General features: G+C 43.4%; 1 protein-coding gene across 2 annotated transcripts in view; it reads left to right on the plus strand.

The window, feature by feature from the left end:
- The window catches only part of ATP13A3 (ATPase 13A3), a 172,425-nt gene that overhangs the window by 41,973 nt on the left and 104,751 nt on the right, over positions 1-25,701 (plus strand). For both annotated transcript variants that reach the window (XM_077487469.1, XM_077487470.1), the window contains exons 2-4: positions 3,035-3,130; positions 10,900-11,073; positions 25,174-25,359. In XM_077487469.1, coding sequence (XP_077343595.1) covers positions 3,053-3,130; positions 10,900-11,073; positions 25,174-25,359 — 438 coding nt within the window. In that variant the 5' untranslated portion in view covers positions 3,035-3,052. The remainder of the gene's footprint in view (positions 1-3,034; positions 3,131-10,899; positions 11,074-25,173; positions 25,360-25,701) is intronic.

A 25,701-nucleotide genomic window follows, 5' to 3' on the forward strand; every position in this document is an offset into this window, starting at 1 on the left:
CTTGGTGGTTCAATTTATTATTGTGTTCCCTATGATGCTTCAGGAGTTTTCCAAGTTTGGGCAGGAGTAGCCTAAATGAGTAGTGCCGTGTTATTTTTAACAGTCACATTGTCTTTGCATTCCTTGTGAATGACTCCTGCACCGCAGCTCCTTCTCATCAGCCTCTTAACTCCATTCTTGCCGCTATTGGTCAACTGAACTGGAAAGTGCAATCCAGCACTGCTTTTCTAGCAGATACAGAGCTTTCACTTTCTGACTGCTAAACTCCGTGTTGGCTCACATTTACAGACCAAGAGCAGTGTGGTAACCCGTGGCAGACAGATTTAACCCCTATTTAAACTAATCTTAGTTGGAATATAGTTACATGAAGTGGTTAAATAGGCATCTTTGTCTAAACAGTGTATTGTGTAAAATGATTCAGTGCAGCGTCAAGAGTTGATTACTGCAAGTTGGCTTAAGCAGGCAATCTGTCATTTCCTATTTTTACATTGTGACTATTGCTATGTGTTCATGACGTTGAGATGGTAGCGGACATATGTGAGTTTTTATGACACTGATGTTGAGGTCTAGAAGGAATCGGGGAAGATTGCAGATCCTCATTACTGAACTGTGAGCTGGACTGTAAAGATCATGTTGCAATGGTTTACTTCATTTAAAACCAGTGTAGAATCGTCAAACTGCTTTCCAAGGCAAGGCACACACTTCTGTGTCTGCAGTTTTTCATGAGCTCACATTGAAGTCCATATTTTCAAAAATGTGAAAAAAGCATGTGCCTTTTTTTTCAAGACACTTGGAAGAGAAACGCTCAGGTGTGAAGGGTCCCCATAGAAAATATTAATCCTCTTTTTCCTGCATTGTCACGCAAAATCATACAGGTGTGAATGGGGATTGAACTTCTACAAATCAGAAGCTTTCCTGGCGGTGTTGTAATTCTTTAATGTGTTGGATGGTTTTCATGTTTTAACAGATACACTAAAGCTCTGCAAACACTCTTGTCTCTGATCAATGTAGAAACAGGTTTAGTCTATTGTCCCTAAGATTATATATTAAGATACTGCTTATTTCCTTAAGCTGGCCATAGATTGTCTGCATCTTGGCTGCTTCGATAGGGGCCACCCAAAATTAGAATGTATAGGCAGGCTAATTGTACCCAAGTTGATCAATTAACTTGGATGCAAGCAGCATGTTGGATTTTTCATGCGATTATTGCCAGTGGTTATACCCGCTAGCAGTGATCACTGTTTTCTCCCGACAGGAGACACCATAGCTCTGCGTGAGCTACACAGTCAGTGTTGATGGGGGAATCGGGCGATTTTCTTTCCGGCTACCCATGGTTGTCGGAAAGAAAATCGCACCATCTATGGCCAGCTTTACATATGAAGTTTAACAACTGAACAAAGCATATGTTATCCAGTTGGCTTCCTATCAGTTTAGGGACAGTTGTGTTGGTTTCTTACATGTAACCTTGTGTATGAATGAAAAAGTTCTCCGCCTCTCAAACAGTGAGATTTCTTTGTCGGTTTATGTGAGCCTTGCTTATGTCACACAATGGATTATTATTTTAATATGTTATTTAATAAAATGTCACCAGTTAGACCATAAAAAATGAGACCTTACTACAGACTACTTACTACTACCTTATATGATTAAAAGTCTAGTATTAGTATGTCTGTAAATATCCTGATCATTGCAATTGATGTCCCTTTTTTTGAAAATGTATATACATTAAAATATTGTGCTGTTGCTTTGCTCCAAGCTGTTAAGGAAGGTGTCACAGGTGGCTTGAGACGCTCATTATCACACACAGTTTGTGTGTAAATTACCCAGTTATTCAAACCAATTGTAAAGGTGTATACTATGTGGATATATATATATGTATATGTATATATGTATGTATATGTATATATATATGTATGTTTATGTATATTGTGTGTATGTATATGTGTATATACCCTGTTTCCCCGAAAATAAGACCTAGCATGATTGTCGGTGATGGCTGCAATATAAGCCCTACCCCCAAATAAGCCTTAGTTAAAGTCCTGGTAGGTCTTATTTTTGGGGAAACAGGATAGATATAGAGAGATAGATATAGATGGATATAATATTTATATGGGGGGCACTTCTGCAAGCTCGATCCCAAGTTGCACTGCCTGCGTCCATAGACGCACACAGTGTGACTTAGCCCTACCCAATGCTCCCTCGCCACAGGATTTGACTGACCACAGTGGAAGCCAGTGGCTCCTGATGCCTCAACAAAGCCTGTGAGATTGGAGAGAGAAGACAGCTGCTACAGATGGGCACAGTGCTGGATCAAGTCAGGACTGAGGTATATATACAGGGGGGTGAGGGGGTGCTACAACTACCTAAACATTTTTCGTGTTATGTCTTTACTCTTGGCGAATGGGTGGGTAGGGGTACTCTGTACACCATACTCCTTCACATGGGGGGGAGGAGGAACGGTACAATCTAGGGGCCCCCTTGTTAAAGGAGGCTTCCAGATTCCAATAGCCCCCACAACCACCGCTCTGGGTTGTGGGGAAGAGGCCCTCGTCCCCTTCAACATGGGGACAAAGTGCTTTTAGGGTGGAGGGGGCTGAGCCACTGTTTGTGTGTTAGTGTTTTTTTTTTTTTTTTTTTTGGTGTGGGGTTCTCCTTAAAATCCATATCAGCCGAAGGGCTTTGTATGCATTGGGCATGGTGGACTGCACAACTTTTTTTTTTCTTCATTGCTGGCATTCACACGTCGCACCCAGATCATGTCGGTATAATGCAGGTGCAACTTTTAAGTGTTGACATTGAGGTCTATGAACCTTAAGTCGCATGAAAGCTGGACCAAAGTAGTGCAGGGACTACTTTGAAGTCACACAGGTATGAATGGTTATCATTGGAAAACATGGGGTGCGACTTGTCATGTGACTTTGGGGTCCAAAGTTGCATGGCAAGTCGCACAAGTGTGAATGGGGCCTAAAGATGCAAATGGGTGCTAGATTATAAAGCAGCACATTTTAAATTTGCTCTCATTTTGTTCTTTCAGCTAGGTCCGGTATTGTAAATGTTTGTGGGAAGGCTGCACAGCTCAGAGAATATGGAGAATGGAGGGAAGATCAATAAAGGTGAAGAAGATGAGATGGTAAGCGGAACTACATTTTTTTTTTTTCTTTTTATTGCTTTATGTATTTTTGTCATTTATCTACAGTCCCTTGAAAAAGTATTCAATCCCCATTGAATTTTTCACTTTGTCATGTTACAACCAAAAATGTAAATGTATTATATTGGGATTTTATGTGATAGACCCTACCACTGAGTGGCACATAATTGTGAAGAGGAAGGAAAATGATAAATCGTTCATGATTTTTTTACAAAATATGTGAAAAGTGTGGCGTGCATTTGCTTCCTTTTACTCTGATACCCCTAACTAAAATCCAGTGGAACCAATTGCCTTCAGAAGTCACCTAATTGGTACATAGAGTCCATCTGTGGAGGACACAGCAAACGTGGAAAAGGTGCTCTGGTCAGATGAGGCCAAAATTTGAACTTTTTGGCCTGAAAACAAAACGCTATGTGTGGTGGGAAACTAACACTGCACAATACCCTGAACACACCATCCCCACTATGAAACACTGTGGTGGCAGCATCATGTTGTGGGGATGTTTTTCTTCAGCAGGGACAGGGGACTAGTCAGAGTTGATGGGAAGATGGATGGAGCCAAATACAGGGCAATACTGGAAGAAAACCTGTTAGTCTGAAAGACTTGAGACTGCAGTGGACAACGACCCTAAACATACAGTTAAAATGGAATGGTTCAGATCAAAGCATATTCATGTGTCGGAATCGCCCAGTCAAGTCCAGACCTAAATCCAATTGATAATCTGTGGCAAGACTTAAAAATTACTGTTCACAGACGCTCCCCATCCAATCTGACAGAGCCTGAGCTATTTTGTACAGAAGAAAATGTCACACTCTAGGTGTGCAAAGCTGGTAGAGACATACCCAAAAAGATGTGCAGCTGTAATTGCAACAAAAGATGGTTCTACAAAGTATTGATTCGGGGGCTTAATACAAATGCATGCCATGCTTTTCAGATCTTATATTTGTTATAAAAAATTGAAAGCTGATTATCATTTTTTTTCCACTTCACAATTATGTGCCACTTTTGTGTTGGTCTATCACATAAAATCTTAATAAAATACATTTACCTTTTTGGTTGTAACATGACAAAATGTGGAAACTTTCAAGGGGTATGAATACCTTTTCAAGGCACTGTAAATTGATAAAAGCTAGGTTTATTTACTACTGGTAAAAACAGCCACGTTGAATCAATGGCTGCCTTTTTATATCCCTCAGGGAATCCAGTGGAGAGATTTTTAAACCCAGTACTGCCAATATGCTATGGCCAGTGTGTGGATTCTGTCACTTGTACTAGTGGCCATTCCATTTATTACATTTATTATCAAAGGAAAGGGGAGGGAAGAAAGAGGTAGGGGGGGACCAGGATATTTCAGCACAGTCAGTATGTCTTCACTTTAACAGTTATTTGCGGTACAGATCATCAATTACCACAATCAAATATGCATATAACAGTGAGCAGGGTATGTGGAAATTTCTTTCCTTTAGAAGGATATAAAATGGTTTGGACGGTCAATTTGAGCATTAAACTCATCGTAAGAGGGCATAGATTAGTAATCTATATTAAGCATCAGTATACAGTTTAGAGCGATACTACAGATCCCAAATCTTGGAGAACTGAGGCATAGTGTCGTGGACTATGGCTGTAAGCTTCTCCATACGGCCGATATGTTCTAGGTTCTGCAAGACTTGGGGGAGAGCGGGCGGAGTATGGGATAACCACCGTATAGGGGTGGCTCTTTTAGCTGCTAGCAAAACTTTCACTTTCAATGATAATGGTAAACAGGACAAATGGATAGGGTGACTTCTATAATGGGGACACAGACGGCAATAAAAACTGACGGGCTCTAATCCCTCTGCACTTTATCCAAAACGAAAAAAAAACTGTTTTGCCTTTAGTTATACTTTAACCAGTTGCCGACCGCCGCACGACGATGTACGTCGATAGCATGGCACGGGCAGGCATATTGGCGTACATGTACGTCCCTTGCCTCCCGCGGGTCGGGGGCCCGATCGGGCCCCCGCCCGGTGCCTGCGGCGGTCGGTATTCGTGCGGGAGCGATCCCGGACGAGGGGACGGCCATTCGTTCATGGCCACCCCCTCGCGATCGCTCCCGACGAATAGGAATCCCCCGTGACATCACTTCCTCTCCTGTAATGTAAACACAGGAGAGGAAGTGATGTATTCTCTCCTCCGTGTCGGTATTTTTCGTTCCGACACGGAGGAGAGCGGATCGGTGAGTTGCACCAACACTCTACACACACAGTAGAACATGCCAGGCACACTCACACCCCCCCTTTACCCCCCGATCACCCCCCCAATTACCCCTGCCCCCCAGTCACAGTGACACCAATGTAATTTTTTTTTTTTTTTTTGCATTGGTGTCATTTGTGACTGTAATAACTGTTAGGGCAGTTAGAGTTAGCCCCCTTTAGTTCTAATGTACCCCCCTAACCCCCCCAATAAAGGTTTAACCCCGTGATCACCCCCCGTCGCCAGTGTCACTAAGGCTGGGTTCACATTGCAGCGGTTTATGAGAACGAATGTGATTCGCACCGCACTGCAGTGCAAATCACATCCGATCTCTGTGCGATTCGAGTTCAGCCATTCGCCGCACCCGCCGCACCCGCCACACCCGCCGCACCCACCGCAAATTCGCACGGGACCCTTTTTTTGGCCCGCAGCAGAATCGGATCGCATGGGTGTTCACACCATGCGATCCGAGTTTGCAGATCGCACTGCGATATGCGAACTGATCTGGGGGTGTCAGTAACATTTCACTGACACTCCCAGCAGTTCGCATAGGGCAGTGTGAACTGCCGCCGGGAGGCATGCGATGCGGGAACCCGCCGCGGATTCGCGGCGTTTCCGCATCGCTCCAGTGTGAACCCAGCCTAATAAGCGATCATTTTTCTGATCGCCGTATTAGTGTCACAGGTGACGCTAGTTAGGCAGGTAGGTATTTAGGTTCGCCGCAGCTTTTTATAGCGCCAGGGACCCCCATATACTACCGCATAAAGCCCCCTGATTGCCCCCTAGTTAACCCTTTCACCAGTGATCACCATATAACTGTTACAGGTGACGCTGGTTGGTTAGTTATTTTTTTATAGTTTCAGGGCACCCGCCATTTATTACCTAGTCTCACTAGTGTACCCCTAAATTTAGGGGTGTCTACTTTCCAAAATGGGGTCATTTGGGGGGGGTTTGTGCCATCTTGGCATTTTATGGCCTTCAAAACTGTAACGCCCTTAGAAAGCCTGAAGGCGGTGCTTGGTTTTCGGGGCCCCGTACGCGGCTAGGCTCCCAAAAAGTCCCACATATGTGGTATCCCCGTACTCAGGAGAAGCAGCAGAATTTATTTTGGGGTGTCATTTCACATATGCCCATGGCATGCGTGAGCAATTAATCATTTAGTGACAACTTTGTGAAATAAAAAAAAAGTTTGTAATTTTCCCGCAACTTGTGGCAAAATATAAAATATTCCATGGACTCAACATGCCTCTCAGCAAATAGCTTGGGGTGTCTACTTTCTAAAATGGGGTCATTTGTGGGGGTTTTGTGCCATCTTGGCATTTTATGGCCTTCAAAACTGTAATAGGTAGTGAGAAGTGAACTCAAAAATTTACGCCCTTAGAAAGCCTGAAGGCGGTGCTTGGTTTTCGGGGCCCCGTACGCGGCTAGGCTCCCAAAAAGTCCCACATATGTGGTATCCCCGTACTCAGGAGAAGCAGCAGAGTTTATTTTGGGGTGTCATTTCACATATGCCCATGGCATGTGTGAGCAATATATCATTTAGTGACAACTTTGTGAAAAAAAAAAAAAAAAAAAAAAGTTTGTAATTTTCCCGCAACTTGTGGCAAAATATAAAATATTCCATGAACTCAACATGCCTCTCAGCAAATAGCTTGGGGTGTCTACTTTCTAAAATGGGGTCATTTGTGGGGGTTTTGTGCCATCTTGGCATTTTATGGCCTTCAAAACTGTAATAGGTAGTGAGAAGTGAACTCAAAAATTTACGCCCTTAGAAAGCCTGAAGGCGGTGCTTGGTTTTCGGGGCCCCGTACGCGGCTAGGCTCCCAAAAAGTCCCACATATGTGGTATCCCCGTACTCAGGAGAAGCAGCAGAATTTATTTTGGGGTGTTATTTCACATACGCCCATAGCATGTGTGAGCAATATATCATTTAGTGACAACTTTGTGTAAAAAAAAAAAAATATTTTTTTTTTGTCATTATTCAATCGCTTGAGGCAAAAAAATAAAATATTCAATGGGCTCAACATGCCTCTTATCAATTTCCTTAGGGGGTCTACTTTCCAAAATGGGGTCATTTGGGGGGGTTTTGTACTGCCCTGCCATTTTAGCACCTCAAGAAATGAGATAGGCAGTCGTAAACTAAAAGCTGCGTAAATTGCAGAAAACGTACCTTAGTTTGTAGATGTGACAACTTTTGCGCAAACCAATAAATATACAATTATTGACTTTTTTTTTACCAAAGACATGTGGCTGAATACATTTTGGCCTAAATGTATGACTAAAATTGAGTTTATTGGATTTTTCTAATAACAAAAAGTAGAAAATATCATTTTTTTTCAAAATTTGCGGTCTTTTTACGTTTATATCGCAAAAAATAAAAATCGCAGAGGCAATCAAATACCATCAAAAGAAAGCTCTATTTGTGGGAAGAAAAGGACGCAAATTTTGTTTGGGTACAACATTGCATGACCGCGCAATTACCAGTTAAAGCAGCGCAGTGCCAAAGTGTAAAAAGACCTCTGGTCATTTACCAGCAAAATGGTCCGGTCTGAAAGTGGTTAAAGTTAAACTAAAGCCTCATAACAGTTCTGTTACTGTTCCTTTATCACTACTTTCAAATATGTAGAAACTTCACTTCTGTTTTTCTCATGTGTCCGTGCTGACTTTTGTGACTGTCCCAGCACTGTCGTATAGAGAAGAGTCCTGATCCTTTTGTAAGCTTTGAATATAGTCACCTGTAGAGGTCGACCGATATGGGTTTTTCTCTGGCCGATGCCGATATTTAGAAATCATGGCGGCCGATAGCCGATATATGATGCCGATTTTTTTTTGGGCCGATATGTTAGGCCGATTTTATTTTATTTATTTATTTTTTTCCTTTTTTATTTTATTTTTTAATCCCCCTTGATCTAACACACCTTTCCCACTGGGGCGTTTTTCAGGCGCTTTTGGGCTAAAAATAGCGCATGTAAAATGGCTCCCCTGCAGTCTGTGTGAAAGACAGAGTGCTTTCACACTGAGGCGATGCGCTGGCAGGATCTTAAAAAAAAAAGTCCTGCAAGCAGCACGTTTGGAGTGGTGTATACCGCTCCTCCACCACTCCTGCCCATTGATATGAATGGGCACCACTGCTGAAGCGCATGCAATGCGATTTGGCAGCAGTGCTTCATGGGCGCATTTAACCTCTTCCTTGGCCGCTAGCTGGGTTATATGTGCCCCACTAGCAGCCAAATAGCACCGCTAAAATGATGGTAAAGAGCTGCTAAAACTTGCGTTTTACCATCAACGCCTGCCCGCTCCACTGTGAAAGCAGCCTTCATAAGTGATACAGAAAATTTCTTACATTTAAACATTTATTAAACAAAGCAAACCTCCAATCAGTTTACTTGTATGTATGATTTAGATTTAAAAAAAAAAAAAATAAATAAAAAAAAACCTATATATTAAATAAAAACAGGTAGTCAAAACTTTTGTACGAAAAAAAAAATGGGCTAACTTTACTGTTTTTATTTTATTTTTATTTTTTAAATGGTGTATTTTTTTCCTAAAAAAAAAAATGCATTTGAAAGACCTCTGTGCAAATGCCGTGTGACATAAAATATTGCAACAACCGCTATTTTATTCCCTAGGATCTCTGCTAAAAAAATATATATAATTTTTGGGGGGGTCTAAGTGATTTTCTGGCAGAAAATACAGGATTTTTACTTGTAAGCAACAAGTGTCAGAAAAGATTTAGTCTTTAAATGGTTAAACTGAGAACTTCTACACACAGAGATGACTTCATTCATTGAAGTGTAAACATTGTATCTTTCTGTTCTTTTCTTGGCAGCCTGCCCAGAGAGGAGGAAAGTGTTTCTATGACGACTCAGGCAACTTACACTGACTGAAATGACTTCTGTAATAGAAAAGTCCTGCTGTAGTTCTAAATCGGCTTTTTATCAGCTCAAATCGGCCGATGCCGATTATTTAAAAAACGGCAAATATCGGCCGATATATCGGTTGACCTCTAGTCACCTGGGCCTTATATGAGGTTTCTGTCTTTGTAAAGTTTTTTTTTTATGTGCTTCTGATGACCAGGCATTATAACTAGGGTTGTACCAATACTAGTATCGGTCCCGATACTGAGTATTTGCAGGAGTACTGGTACTTGTGCAAATGCTCCTGATGCCTAATCCGATACCTGGACACTCAGGGATGATCAGGGAGGGGGAAGTTGTAATCACTGATCTCCCTGTGTGGGTTTCATTAAAGCAGTTGACAGCCGCTTTTCCTCCACTCTTCTCCATCGCTTCCAGCTGCTGTAATGAAAGCCACACAGGGAGATTGATGATGATGATGATGATAAAGCCCCCCCACCGCTGCACCATTCATCCTTGAGTATCCCCTGTATCCTACTTGGGCTCCCCTCTGTGTCCTCCTCTGTGCTTCCTAGTGGGCATGCTTGACAAAGGAGCATGGCTACCATAACATTTGTAGCACGCATGCTCTGAAACGCATCACATTATTGTGACGTCACTGCCCTGCGCCACACTGCTCCATGCCCTCCAAGCCTCGTTCTGGGACACATACTGCACGGCCATTCTCCATCTCAGCAGTAACCAGCTAGGATCACAGGAGCTGCAGCATCCAGCCTCACATGCTCTGACAGTTTACCGCCCCATCCATCCTGGGACAGCTCATCGCCCCACTCTTCCTGGATCTGAAGTGCTGTATACCACCAGCGAGGAGTGAATACATTGACACCAGTCAGCCCAGAGATGAACACAACGTTAATTTCTCATGTGAGTGAATATTGGTTTTTTACCATTAAAGTGTTTTGATTTACAAATTCAGAGGCGCCCCTCTCCTGGTTTTCTCTCAGTTCATTGGAATTGGCTTCTAGTCTCCATTGGTGGCAGCCCTGACGTATGGACCCACTTCCCACCCTATATATTTGGACTATTATGGACTATGGTTGTACTGAGGTACTAAAGTATTGTGCCTTTTTTACTTGTCTGTGTCTGAATGGACACACAGACCAGCGGGTCAGCTTGAGTGCCCCCACAGAAAGATGCTTGCTGTGGGGGCACTCAACAGGAGGGAGGGGCCAGAAACACAGACAGGAGATTCGAGAAGAGGAGAATCTGGGCTGCTCTGTGCAAAAGCATTACACAGGGCAGGCAAGTATAAATAACATATTTGTTATTTTTAAAGAAAAAAAAAAGACTTCACCTTTTTACATTTTTTTTTCTGGAAAAGGTAAACTAACTTTTAAACCTAAGCACAGTGGTCCTCTTTATTATACGGTGTGTAACTCCCTGAACAATACAGGCAGCATGCCTTTATTTAGTTATCTCTACTGTGCAACTGATCTTGGAAATATAAATTTATAGTTTTGAATGTTTACTTTGGAAAAAAAAGGTGTGTGTGGTTGGGGGAGGGGTACTTTTTTTTATTTATTTATTTTTTTGCAAAGGCATAGTGCCATAAGTAATTTTTTTTTCTTTTTTTTTCTGCTTTTTTTTTTTTTTTTTTTGCAGGAGATCTGTGGTTACAATCTGTGCCGGTGGAAGTTGGCTCTGGTAGCAGTAGGAATACTGTGTACTGGTGGCTTTCTGCTGCTCCTTCTCTACTGGCTGCCTAAATGGCGTGTGAAGGCGACATGCACTAGAAGGACATTGAAAGATTGTGATGTTGTGCTGCTGAGAACCACTGTAAGTATGTGAGGGGGCTGGAACTGGATTGACCAAGGCTCTTTGTACATAGTAAACATCAGCACTTACGTGATCAATTCACAGAAATGTGTTCTTTATTGTAGAGTTTATTTTTTCGGCCTACAAAGAAAAATGTAATGATTGCTTAGTGGCTTGTGTTCCATGCATGAATCTATTACATAAATTGGTACAACTCCACCATAATTTATTATTGCCTCTCTCACCTGCTTAGTGATCTTAGGAGAATGATTTTTTATTTTTTATTTTTCTTGCCATTTTTTTCCTTAAATTGGAAAATATTTCTACTATCTTCAGCTCCTGATAGATTTAAAATGGACATTGGAAATCCTGGAAATCACTCCAGTTGGTTAAAGATTAGATGTTCCCAGTTTACTAAGTACACTGGTAATTTCTGCAATGGTTATGCAATTTTTCTGTGTTCTACTCAGCAGAGAACTTGCTGTTTAGGTCAGGCCAGTGTACCCGGGAATTCTTTGCACAGTTATCAGGACCAGAGCTATGGTAGTTTCTCCTCACCCTGTCTCCTCACTGCTATTGGCTAGCAGGCAATTTGTGTCAAAAATGTTACTTTTCATTTTCCTTAAAGCTGTGTAATGCCCGAACCATTCCTGCCTCCTTCACTCTTCATGTGTCGATCTCGAGAGTATATGCAGAACTTTTGAGAAGGGAGCATACATACCTGAGAACGCACAAACTAACCACTTTTAGTCGCAGATGTCTTCTTCATAAAAAGATTTACTGCGACACAGAACAGATTATGGGAGAGAGTGCCCTTTTGTCCCCATCAGTTCAAGAGGAACCTCCAGACTACTGCATAGATGTTGTGCCCAGCGCCCCCACTCCCCAGTGATTTCACTGAATTACAAAGTTCAGCAGTAGTTTTCAACTGCCATTACACGTATCCATCACATATACCTGCAGGAAATCCTCAACTAACCATCATCTTTCTTGGCTCAGGGCACAGATTTCATCCTGGATAATAAAATGGGTCTTGACCTGCAGACAATTTATTTCCTATATTTGCTATAAAAAACTTACATGACAGTAACCCAGTTTTTTCACAGGCACTTGAGAAAGCCTCCTTTCAGGGGACCCTGCTCTTGTGAAGCAGACCCCGTACTTGTGCATCTAGCCTGTCACCTGCAGTGGCAGAGGTCACATTTCATATCCTTTATCTTCCTTCTGGTACTCATTAGGCCCAGCTGGTCAATGAGTATTCCTGGGGTAGTTACGAAAGCTTTTTTTTTTAATGTGGTTTAATTAGCAACGTGTCTAGCTCTAAATGGGGTAACAGTCGTTCTGTGACTGTAGGCGAAACCAGACCTATTGGGCTATGTGCGAATTTGAGCTTGACCGCCTGTGCCAGTGGCCATTTCTGACAACCACCATCAATGAGGAGGTTGCAGATCTGCTGGGAGTAAAGATGGCCAAAAAGTTAGAGGGGTTTTTAAGCTAGGCGATGGGGGGGTCCAGAGGTAGAGATAGAGTGGAACATATTTCAGAAGGTATCATTGGGGGCATTAGTGGTAGGTTGACTAAAGCACATAGACCCAAGGTAAGTATAGTAACAAATCCTAGTTGCAATCTCAGAACACCCAATAAGTGGATAGTATGCGACTGGTCTAAACTATGTTGCATGTTCATCAATGCCAGGAGCCTGGCAGAAATACGGGGCAATTTAGGAAACGCAGATCACAGGTCAATTGGCTTCAGTATAAATCACACAAATGGGAAACATAAGGGGAATACAAAGACACCGAATTTCAAAAGAGCCAACTTCCCTAAACTGCGAACCTTGCTAGAAGGCATAAATTGGTATAAAATCTTAGGAACAAAGAACACTGAGTAGAGAGGGGTTCGCTTAAAGAGCATATTGAATAAGGGCATTTGCCAGTGCATCCCATTGGGTAATAAATTTAAGAACGAACAAAAGTTCTGAATGGCTTAACTCCAATGTTAAAATGCATTTAAAAGCAAAGGAGAAGGCCTTCAAAAAATATAAGGTTGAGGGATCATCATCAGTATTTAGACATTATAATGAATGCAACAAGAAATGTAAGGGTGCAATTAGGGCGGCTAAGATAAAACGTGAAAGACACGTAGCGGAGGAGAGAGACAAAAAAATCCCAAGAAATTCTTTAAGTATTTAAACAGTAAAAAAGGATGACAGACCTTATTGGCCCCATAAAGAATGATGAAGGACATCTGGTTACAAAGGATGAAGAGATGGCGAAGGTATTGAATTCATTCTTCTCAGTCTTCATGAGGGAATCAGGGGGCTTTAGTAACCAAAACTGCAGTGCTTATCCTCGTGACATGTCGCAAGAAGCACCATCATGGCTAACAGAGGACAGAATTAGACTTGGGAAACTTAATATTAAAGTGGTTGTATAGTAATTTTTATGACTTTTACCTACAGGAAAGCCTATAATAAGGCTTACCTGTAGGTAAAAATGAATCTCCTAAACCTGTACGGTTTAGGAGATATTCCCCTCTCAATGCGCCACTGACTGTAGCGGCATGTGCACAGGGGATTCTCGGCTTAAAGTCTGGCAGACGCCGGAAAGAAATCTCCAGCGCACATGCGCGGGAGTGACGATATTGTGGCTCCGGCCACTCACAGCGCCGGAGCCACAATACCTGGAAGAAACGCAGAGGGAACATGTCTGCTCCCTTGGCGTGGATCGGGCCAGATGTCAGGGCCTCGTTCTAAGTATTTCATAATGAGCTAGTATGCCTTTTCCTTTGCAGGTCAGGAAAAAAAAAACTTCAGCGGGTATACAACCGCTTTAATAAATCAACGGGTCTAGATGGCTTGCACCCAAGGGTGATTGGGGAACTCAGTCAAGTAATTGCCAGACCATTGTTTCTAATTTTTACTGACAGTCTACTGACTGGAATGGTACCAGCGGATTGGAGAAAAGCCAATGTAGCACTATTATTTTAAAAGGGCCCAAAATACATCACTGGGAATTACAGACCAGGTAGCCTAACATCAATAGTATGCAAGCTCTTGGAGGGTATGATAAGGGACTATATACAAGAATTTAGTAATGAAAACGGTATCATTAGCAGTAATCAGCATGGATTCATGAAGAATCGTTCTTGCCCAACCAGTCGATTAACCTTCTATGGGGAAGTAAGTTGCCATCTAGATAAAGGGAGGCCCGTAGAGGTGGCGTATCTGGATTTTGCAAAAGCATTTGACACAGTTCCCCCATAAACGTTTACTGTACAAAATAAGGTCCGTTGGCATGGGCCATAGGGTGAGTACATGGATTGAAACCTGGCTACAAGGGCGATCAGAGGGTGGTGATAAATGGGGAATACTCGGAATGGTCAGAGGGGGGTATTGGGGGTCCCACAGGCTTCTATGCTGGGACCAATCTTATTTAATTCATAAATGACCTGGAGGATGGGGTAAACAGTTCTCTGTATTTGCGGACAATGCTAAGCAGGGCAATAACTTCTCTGGAGATGTGGAAACTTTGGAAGAAGATCTGAACAAGTTAATGGGGTGGGCAACTACATGGCAAAGGGGGTTTAATGTAGAAAAATGTGAAGTAATGCATTTGGGTGGCAAAAATATGAATGCAATCTATACACTAGGGGGAGAACCTCTGGGGGAATCTAGGATGCAAAAGGACCTGGGGGTCCTAGTAGATGATGGGCTCGGCAATGCCAAGCTGCTGTTAACAAAGGAAACAGAATATTGGCATGCATTAAAAAAGGATTAACGCCAAGTATAAAGCGATAATTCTCCCACTCTAAAAGACTCTGGTCCGGCCTCACTTAGAGTATGCTGTCCAGTTCTGGGCACCAGTCCTCAGGAAGGATGTACTGGAAATGGAGCGAGTACAAAGAAGGGCAACAAAACGAATAAAAGGTCTGGAGGTTATGAAGAAAGGTTGCGAGCACTGAACTTATTCTCTCTGGAGAAGAGAAACTTGAGAGGGGATATTTCAATTTACAAATACCATACTGGTGACCTCAGAATAGGGATAAGACTTTTTCACGGAAGGGAGTTTAACAAGACCTGGCCACTCATTAAAATTAGAAGAAAAGAGGCTTCTTTCATCATTACAGGCGGGGTGCTATTACAGGTCCAGGATTGTGGGTTCCCTGAGGGTCCCCAGTTCCTGAAGGTTTGTTAACGGAACCCACCGTGAAGGGTGAAGACTTTTTTTTCCCTCCGAGTAGCAGGCAGACCTCCAGTAAGTTTGGGGGGGGGGGTTTGCTTCCTCCAGACACCACCACCTGGGCTGAACTCTTCCCCTCCTCATGAGGCTGAGTATAAGGGAGAACTGAAAATGATCGGCAATGCCATTTTCTTTCACCGCCCCTACTCGGCGGCAACTTCCAGGTCTCCTCCACGCCATCCCTCCCTCACAAGCCGATTCCGTCGGATCAGAGGCCCTTCTTGCGTTGGAAATCTTTTTATTTTTTTTTAAAGAGAAAATGGGGGGGGGGGGGGGAAATGTGATGCAAGGTGGGGGCGGGCCTTAGCACGGCATTCAACGAGGGAGTGTGTTTAAAAAAAATAAATAAATTTGTGCTGGATGCAAAATTGTCAGAGAGCCATAAGAGCAAAGAGGATCATGAAAGAGGTTTTGGTGACACAAGCATTTACTATTTGACACATTTACTATTGCGACAGGCTGAGCATTAATAGCGGCGGTGGCTGACTATTGCTCAAGCAGTGAATGCAATTTCTTCTGGTAGTACCCCTGCTTTGTGCATCGGGCTAAGGTCAGAAGGGGGGGGTTGAAACACCCCCAAAAAAAGAGCTAAAAGGGTCTCCCTCAAGCTCTGGAAAGCCTACTCATTTCTAGAAATGGCATCCTTCACTGAGAGAGAGAGTGGCTGGTCAGAGTGAGAGTCGGGGCTATGAAATGTTTGCAACTGTTTTCAACACTGCAGCCCTTGTTTATTTTACTAAAAATCTTTTTTTCCTCAGCCACGATAGGTTTAAAAAAACAAACAAAACCACTTTAATTGCGTCCTAGTGTGGGTCAAAATGCGACGGCCTCTCTTCCATTGCCCAGGACCCTCAAACTGAGGAACTAGGGGCGGGAGAAGACAAATTCCTTCAGGGGACCCTGGAGAGGCTAATGACTCTAATGACTTCTTCTGTGTCAAATGCAGTGGAATCCGCTGTTTCAATCTTATGATTGAGAAAAACAAAGAAAAGGCGCCTCTAAGTGTAGAATTAAAAGCTGTTTAATTTCCCCAAAAGGGTTAAAAACACTTACAAGATATGTAGACTGGCAGAGTATATCATTAATATCCATGTAGGTGGTCCGGCATGAATGCAGTGGTCACTGGCATATACCAGGTTATCCGAGGTTGATAAAGGAACCAATGAGATGTTCCGAAACACGTCCCTCTTTGATGACTGCTTCCTGTTTTGCTTCCTGTTTTGCTTCCTGTTTGTGGTCCTCGCTGGTTGCTGGTTATTGTCTCCTGCCGCTGACGTCACTTCCAGGATCCTCGTGTTTTGAGACTGTGATTGCGGACTGGCCTGTCAGTTCTCTTGGAGCTCCCTGCTGTTTTTCCTGTTGGCATCCCCTGGACCTCCCTGCTACTGGACACACACAGCCTAAAGAACTGGTATTTGCCAGTGACCACTGCATTCATGCCCGACCACCTACATGGATATTAATAATATACTCTGCCAGTCTACATATCTTGTAAGTGTTTTTAACCCTTTTGGGGAAATTAAACAGCTTTTAATTCTACACTTAGAGGTGCCTTTTCTTTTTCTGTTTCCTATTCAGAGATTGCTTCTCTCCATAAGTGCAGCCCTAAGTGTGGACGATACCCTATTATAGACTTTCTGGTTCATAAAGACATCTGTTTTTTGCTTGGTCCTGAAGTTCAGAGCACCCTTACAAACTGTATCTGGATTTCAATCTTATGATTGATGGTGCAGTTTCTTGCTGAATGGTACGCTCCACATTTATGTACCCTTAACAAAGTCTTTGGGTTCGCTAAAGCCTCCTCAAGCTGTGCATGCCTTTTCCTGTCCATTCATAGTTGGAAAAGCTTTTTTGTATCTCAGAGGATCCCTCAGATGAGCATTATTTTCCCCCCTAAAAAGTTTTTGCACACTTTATCCTATGGAGGAGAAAATTCACTAAATGTGGGGCATGCCAGTAATGCTGCCATATCCTATGCCAATAAGAGTATGACTTATCCGGCAGACAATGCTCAAATGCTTAGGGATTCAACGGATAAAAAGTTGGAATCCCTATTAAAAAGAAAAACTTTTTTTTCTCTGGCAGATTGAGTGTCTCAGCCTGTGCTTACAGTAATTGCTTAATCGTTGCGAGACCAGTTTAAACAGGTGATCAAGGTTATCCTGCTCAGCAGGCCCAGGATCTGGCAGCTTTATATTTGCAATAGTTGCTATGACAGATTCTGTCCTTCAGGCCTTGCGCCCTTTGCTAAGCACCATGCAGAAGCTCTTTGCAAGCCTTCCTTTTGCGGTGAAACAGCTATTTGGGGATGTTTTGAATAATACAGCCAAATAAATTCTAGTGGAAAGAGTACCCCTTTTGTATCATTCTAGAAATTCAGAGCACTTAGTTCTGAGGGCCTGAACTTTCAGTTTACGGTATTGTCCTGCCAGGATTTAATCCGACTATGCCACATCAATGGCCTATATTAATCACCAAGGGGGCGCAAGAAGTTGTGTGGCCCAGAGAAAAGTGAATTGTATCCCATCTTGGGCAGAAAACAATGTACTTTGCCTATCGGAGGTCTTCATTCTAGGAATAGAAAATTGGCAGGCGGACTACTTTGGTCGCCAGCAGTTGTTCCCGGGAAAATGGTTCCTTCACCCTGATATCGTCCTGTTTAATATGTCAAAGATTGGGGGATCCCAGACATATATCTGTTTATGTACAGGTTCAACAAAGAAATTGACAACTTTGTGTCAAAAACAAAAGATCCGCTAGCATACGGAACAGATGCCTTGCTGTTCCCATGGAATCGGTTCTCACTGATTTATGCATTCCCTCCTATTCTGCCTGCATCCACGATTTCTTTGCAGGATCAAGCAGGAAGGGATGTCAGTGATTTTTGTGGCCTCCAATGGGGCCCAGGAAATCTTGGTATGCAGGGATTGTAAAGATGACAGTAGGGGACACATGGACCCTACCGCCACGGCCAGACCTTGTTTCGCAAGGTCCGGTATTCCATCCTACTTTACAAACGCTAAATTTAACGGTTTGGCTTTTGAGACACACGCTCCGCAGAAACGCGGGCTGTCAGGCCGCGTACACACGCGGGGACTGTTCGCCCAACTTTGTCCGTCAAACAGTTTCAGCGGACAGTCCGCTCAAAATTAGCATGGACGCACTTGCCCACACACGACGAACGAACAGTCCGCTGAAACCGTGCGCGATGACGTGAACGGCACGTACGACGGGACTAGAAAACGACGTCCTATACACTGCAATGCAAACTTCGGCGTGTAAATCCTTTCTGAGCATGCGCGGAACTTAGTTTGACGAACAAGCCTACACACGAGGGGACTGTTTTTCGGAATTTCCGAAAAACTTTGTTCAGCAGACTGTCCGCTGAAACTGTCCGCTGAAAGCCCACACACGAGCGGACTGTCCGCCGAAACACTGTTCAGCGGACAAAGTTGAGCGAACAGTCCCCGCGTGTGTACGCGGCCTCAGGTTCAGTGGTTTCTATCTTGATTAATGCTAGCGAGCTGGCCTCCATAATTATATATTATGGAGTCTGGGAAGCATATGTCTCCTGGTATGAAACCAGGGTTTCACCCCAGGAAATAGGTCAAAGGTAGAATCCTTGACTTTCTGCAGATGGGGTGAGAAATAAAGCTGGCCTTGTGTGCTTTCTAATGACGGGTCTCGGCCTTATCGGTATTCTTTCAACGATCCCACTTGTTTTGCATACTTTGGTTCGTTACATTATTCAGGGGGTAACACTGCTTAATCTCCGGTTAAGTCACCCCTTGAATCCTTGGGACTTGAATTTAGTTTTTGGCGGCATTACAAAACAGCCTTTTTTTGGACTGATACGACATATTCCCTTGGTTCTTTTTTGACAAGGAAACAATTTTTTTCTGGTAACCATATCTATGCAAGAAGGGTATCGGAACTGGCTGCTTTTTCTTGTAAAGAGCTATATTATTATTTTTCACAAGGATAAGGTAGTATGGCGTCCTCATTCTAATTTTTTACCAAAGGTAGTATCTAAACCAGCATATTGTTCTATCTTCATTTTTTCTAGAACCCTGTTCTATGGAAGAAAAATCACTACACTCTCTTGATGTGGTGAGAGCAGTCTACTTAAAGATGACTGCTCAGATTCGGAAAATTGATGTTTTGTTCGTATTGCCTGAAGGTCCTAAAAGAGGACAGGCAGCATGGAAATCTACTATTCTATGGATTAGACAATTAATTGTTCTTAATTGTTCTAGTATATGGTTTAAAGAGGTAGTTTCTACCCTCTCAAATCAAAATGCACTCCCCTAGGGCTGTTAGTGCTTCGTGCTTCGTCACCAAGCCTCCATTGCTCAAATCTGCAAGGCCGCAACTTGGTCTTCAATCCACACGTTTACCAGATTCTATCAGGGTAAAACATGAGGATATCGCCTTTGGGCGCAGTGTACTGCAGGCAGCAGTATAAGTCCTCTGATCTCATGGTGCACTACTTTTGTTGTCTCCCTCCCCTCAGTTGGCTTTGCTCTGGGACATCCCACATAGTAATTACTATGGCTCTGTGTCCCGTGATGTATGATTTAAAAATGAAGCTTTAAAGATGTACGCTTTTTTTAAAAAAAATTTAAAATCTATTATTAATTGTGAAGTTGTATTCTCTGTGCTGGTTGTTTGTCTTCTCTTGTAATGATGGACACACACATGGCGGCTGCAGTTTGTAGTGTCATGGCTGATCGATTCCTCTGTCGGTGTATTCATTCACCTATCTTGTCTCAGGTCACATGGTGTACGATGTGCGCTTCGCTTTGTGTCGCATCACAGATGTGCAAGCCCTAACGTAATATCGCCACCATCTTCCAGCTGCATCAGTGAGCTCGCTGTGGGCTCAATTCACTATAGGATATCGCATGGGATAGTTGGGTCATGTGAAACCTTTAACCACTTGCTTACTGGGCACTTAAACCCCCCTCAGTCCCAGACCAATTTTCAGCTTTCAGCGCTGATGCACTTTGAATGACAATTGCGCGGGCATACAACACTGTACCCAAATGAAATTTCTATCATTTTTTTCCCACAAATAGAGCTTTCTTTTGGTGGTATTTAGTTACAGCTCGGAGTTTTATTTTTTGCTAAACAAACAAAAAAAGATGCAAAAAAAAAAAAAAAAAAAATCATGTTTTAATAGTTTGTTATAAAATTTTGCAAACGGGTCATTTTTCTCCTTCATTGAAGTGCGCTGATAAGGCGGCACTGATAGGCTGCATTGGTGGGCACTGATAGGCTGCATTGGTGGGCACTGATGGGCTGCATTGGTGGGCACTGATGGGCTGCATTGGTGGGCACTGATGGGCTGCATTGGTGGGCACTGATGGGCTGCATTGGTGGGCACTGATGGGCTGCATTGGTGGGCACTGATGGGCTGCATTGGTGGGCACTGATGGGCTGCATTGGTGGGCACTGATGGGCTGCATTGGTGGGCACTGATGGGCTGCACTGGTGGGCACTGATGGGCTGCACTGGTGGGCACTGATAGGCATAGTTAAGGCGGCACTAATAGGCACAGATAAGGCGGCACCGATGGGCACAGATAAGGCGGCACTGATGGGCAAAGATGGGCACAGATAAGATGGCACGGATGGGTGGCACGGATAAGTGGCACGGATGGGCACTGATAGGTGGCTCTGATAGGTGGCACTGCTGGGCACTGATGGGCGGCACTGCTGGGCACTGATGGGCGGCACTGCTGGGCACTGATGGGCGGCACTGGGGTGCAGCACCTTTGAGGCAGATTGGGTGGCACTGTGGGTGGCACTGTGGGTGGAACTGTGGGGTGGCACTGTGGGTGGCACTGTGGGGTGGCACTGTGGGCATTATGGGCACAGACGGGGGGCACTTACTTTTACTTTGTTATTTTTCAGGATGGCACTGCGGGAGGCAGGTGGGCACTGGCAGGTGGCATGTGGTGCCTTTCATTGCTGGCCGTGATCGGGACTGATGTCCCGATCACGGCCGCCGGTGATCGGCTTTTTTTTTTCTCCTCGCGCTGTCAGCGCGAGGAGGAATAATAGCCGATTACCGGCTCCGTTCTATCACATGATCAGCTGTCATTGGCTGACAGCTGATCACGTGATAAGGGGTCGGGATCGACCCCTTACACGGATCGGTGATCAGGCGAGTCTCACGGACTCGCCGATCACAGAGCGCGCCGCGCGCGCCCCTCAGGGGGCGCGCAGGCCGCTCGTAACCAGGACGACGTCAATAGACGTAGTCCTGGAAATCTAGGTCCGCGCTAATGCCGTCATTCGGCAATAGCGCGGTACCCAAGTGGTTAATCCAAATATCATGTGATATAGAATATCTGAATTCGCTATAGGTTTGTGGTATTTACCGCAAAAATTAGAAATGCTTGGTAAATACTGCATAAACCTGTCTGAAAGTCAATTCACAAAAAAATTAAACACATTTATTAAATAAGTTATTTAACCACTTCCCGACCAGCGCACGACGATGTACGTCGACAGAATGGCATGGGCAGGCATATTGGCGTACAGGTACGTCCAATATTCAATGCCGCCCTGGCATTGGGAGCGCGCCGCCGGCGGCGCGCTCCCGCGCTAGTCGGGACCCCCGTGAGTCCGGTCGCGGGACCCGTGGACTCGATCGCCGCGGGCATCCCCGCGATCGTCTCACTGAGCGGCCGAATGGAGGAAATGCCGTGTAAACAGCATTTCTCCAATGCCGTGTAAACAGCAGTTCTGCCTAGCAACTAGTGACGCTGATCTCTGCTCCATGTGATTGGAGCAGAGATCAGTGTCCACTAAATGAAAGCCCAACCCCCCCACAGTTAGTAACACACCCCTAGGAACACTTAACCCCTACACTGCCACCCCCTGGTTAACCCCTTCACTGCCAGTGTCATTTACACAGGAATCACTGCATTTATATAGCAGTGATTACTGTATAAATGACAATGGTCCCAAAAATGTCCGATGGGTCCCCCACAATGTCGCAGTCACAATAAAAATCGCTGATCGCCGCCATTACTAGTAAAAAAAAAAAAAAAATTATTAATAAAAAATGCTATAAAACTATCCCTATTTTGTAAACGCTATAACTTTTGCGCAAACCAATCAATAATCGCTTATTGCAATTTTGTTTTACCAAAAATATGTAGAAGAATACGTATCGGCCTAAACTGAGGGAAAAAAATGTTTTTTTATATATTTTTGGGGATATTTATTATAACAAAAATAGAGCGACAATTTTGAAAAAAACGCATTATTTTTTTCAAAATTGTCGCTCTATTTTTGTTTATAGCGCAAAAAATAAAAACCGCAGAGGTGATCAAATACCACCAAAAGAAAGCTCTATTTGTGGGAAAAAAAGGATGTCAATTTTGTTTGGGAGCCACGTCGCACGACCGCGCAATTGTCAGTTAAAGCGACGCAGTGCCCAATCGCAAAAAGTGGTCTGGTCTTTGACCAGCAAAATGGTCCGGTCTGCAAGTGGTTAATGAACGTATTCAGTAACAACCTGATTTTTAAGCAGCTTGCACCCACCAGCGTCCTTAACAAACCTGACTAGATGATTTTTAAAAAAGAAGCCTTACCCCTCTCTCCATTTTTTTTTTTTCCCCCTTGCTTATTTGTTTACGGTCCTCTGTGGCGTTAAGATTCTCACTTAGCCAGTGGAGCCAGCGATGAGCTGCTGGGATCCTCCTCTCTGCAGCCACTACATGGATCCGGCACCACCATGATGCCTGTGGCAGCTGCCGGCTCCTCCAAGTGCAGGTGCCCCCCTCCTTAGTGAATGGAACTGCACATCATGCATCCCAGGAGGCACAGGGGAACCGTGTCATTCTCCTAGGCAAATTCCGGAAGTTGGGGGGCTGGCTGAGCCTTTTATCTCTTAATACACAGGCAAGTTAAAAAAAGGTTGAAGAAAGAGTGCTGCAGTATAGTGAAGGTCGGTTTTAAGGCGCAGGCAACCACCATATTCTTAAAGCGGGGTTCACACAAAAAAAAAACCTGCCTTTCAGAGCCCTCCGCCCCCTCTGGTGTTGCACTTGGCACCTTTCAGGGGGGCATCTACGCCTCTCAGGTAGATACGCCATAGGTAAGTGTCCATATTTTAGAACTCAGCAGCTGCAGTATTTGTAGCTGCTGACTTAAAAAAAAAAAATTTTTGGCGGACCTCCGCTTTAACAACTAGTGACCCATCTGTTGTCAGCTGGGGATTCCAGTAAGGCACCCTCCCATCATTACACCTCCCCCCACCGCACCCCCACAACAACTGAGAGAGGGTTGGGGAGAAGGGGCAGTAATACTCATCAACATGGGGGCAAAGTGCTTTGCGAGACCCGACGGGCCTGGCTTAAATTGTGGGGGAAGCCTCAACAGTGTTGATTTTTTTTTTTTTTTTTTTTTTTTTAACTCTTGGCTTTTTTGTTTACATTCTGCTTTCAGTGGGGAACCTCCCGCTGACAGCTGGGATGAGTCCTTGTTGTTAGGGTGCCTGCGGTTGCCAGATTCTTAACAACCAACACCCCTGAGCTGAACTGTCACATTTTAACAATGGTAGGAATTACCACTGCTAAATGTTTCACCTCCCACTGAGGTCTGGTCTGCAGTAAAATAAGATGCAAAAAACATAAAAATGCGTTAAATGTCGAAAAAAAAGAATTCACGCAAGTTTTTGTGATCTGACTGCTTCTGCGTTAAATAACACGAGTTACTTTAATGCTAATATAATGGAGCTCTTGGTGAGTTGTGTATTTGTGAATGCTCACCTGGACCAGTGCTAGCCTGAGCGACCCAGGGATTATAGGATGTGTAGTTTCTTTGACCGTTGACACCAGAATGTGAAGATTTACTCTGCTGTAGGCAGTAAGTACAGGCCATCAAATAACACCATGAAAGTACATGAGCAATGTACATTTTATGCAGGTTAAAAATGCAAGGTGCAAGTTGGAAGGTTTACAATGGGATTGCATAAATCACAGAATTCAGCTAACCACTCCATCAAAAATTACAGGCAATACTTTTGTATTGTTTTATAAAATCACATGACATCTTAAAATATCCTGCTGGTTCTAACACTGCACCGCCTTCCCCCTGAATTCTTTATTGTTTAGTCTATATCTGGCCCCAAACCTTGCATTATAACAAAGCCGAGAGCAGAATATTATTGCTTTGATTAACAATGTGAGATCTGTGCTAGAAAAGAAAGGATCACTGAAAGTGTCTGGGATGCTGTTACCTTATCCATGCCTTTCAGAAATCATTAAAACACTAATCAATCCTATTTGAAATTATGAGTATTTTAAACATTTAATGCATGTATTAGTTAAGGAAACTTTGTAGAAAAGTGCCTTGCCGGTTTACTACCGGCTGCACCTTCTCTGCCTGGGGCAAGGTAGTGAGGCCCCATGAACCTTTGTGTTGCTATCGGTTATGATGAATACAGCAATACACTGTGTAAACTACTAATGTTCACTTTCTACATTGTTGCAGTAACAACACGGCGGTGGACATGTTAAAAGCTGCCACAAAAGCATCACCTATATTTGTGTGGATGCTTTGCAATGTTGAGTTCCTTTTTAATTGATTGATATCTGGTCAATTCATTGCAGTAAAGTTTACCTCACTGCTATCCCCTATAGGTGATGAGCAAAAAGGACAGTTCCTCTTCACAGAATTCACTGGAGCCTGCTTTTGGCTTATATTTGGTTTTAAACAGTAAAGAGTTATCACCATGTTACTGCATAAGTTCAAATCTGGGTTTTACATATAGGAAAAAGAACTGAAAAAAAATGTAGAAGATTTTAAAAGATTGGCTATATAGTGATTTTGCACATTTGCTGTTATCTTTTTTTTGATTCCAGGATGAATTCAGACAGTGGTTTTGTGCAAAAGTACGAATACGTGTTTGTCCTGGAACTGACCCTTTTCAGAGTCCTGAATCCATGACAAATAAAGTGACCAATGGACATGCAAGCCACCTTCCTGAGAGTCCCTCTGAACACACTGAAGATCATCCAATGAACCATGCAGCAGCCCCATTACATGAGGTATGGAGCATTTTCCCTTATAGTAAACCACAGTAAGGTCGCCTACAAAGTTTTCTCATCATTATTTGATAACTTCTGCTGTTGTACAAATGAGTATTTTTCATGCTACCTGTGCTGTTAAAAGTACTGTACTTATGCAGAGTGTGTGGGAAGAACCTTAAAATTGTAATCGAATTTAGGCATCGATATGTAATAAAATGGCATAGAGTCTTGCATACCAAAATCCCTAGAAGGTAGAAGGTGCAAGGGCTGGAATATATTACACATTCCACCTAAAAACAGGTGGAACATGTTCCAAAGGTGAACTTATTTAAAAAAATATACTACATTAATTAATTTTCA

Source organism: Lithobates pipiens, unplaced genomic scaffold, assembly GCF_037356315.1.
Source record: "Lithobates pipiens isolate NorthernLeopardFrog02 unplaced genomic scaffold, aLitPip1_a1.2 Scaffold_18, whole genome shotgun sequence".
NCBI lineage: Eukaryota > Metazoa > Chordata > Amphibia > Anura > Ranidae > Lithobates > Lithobates pipiens.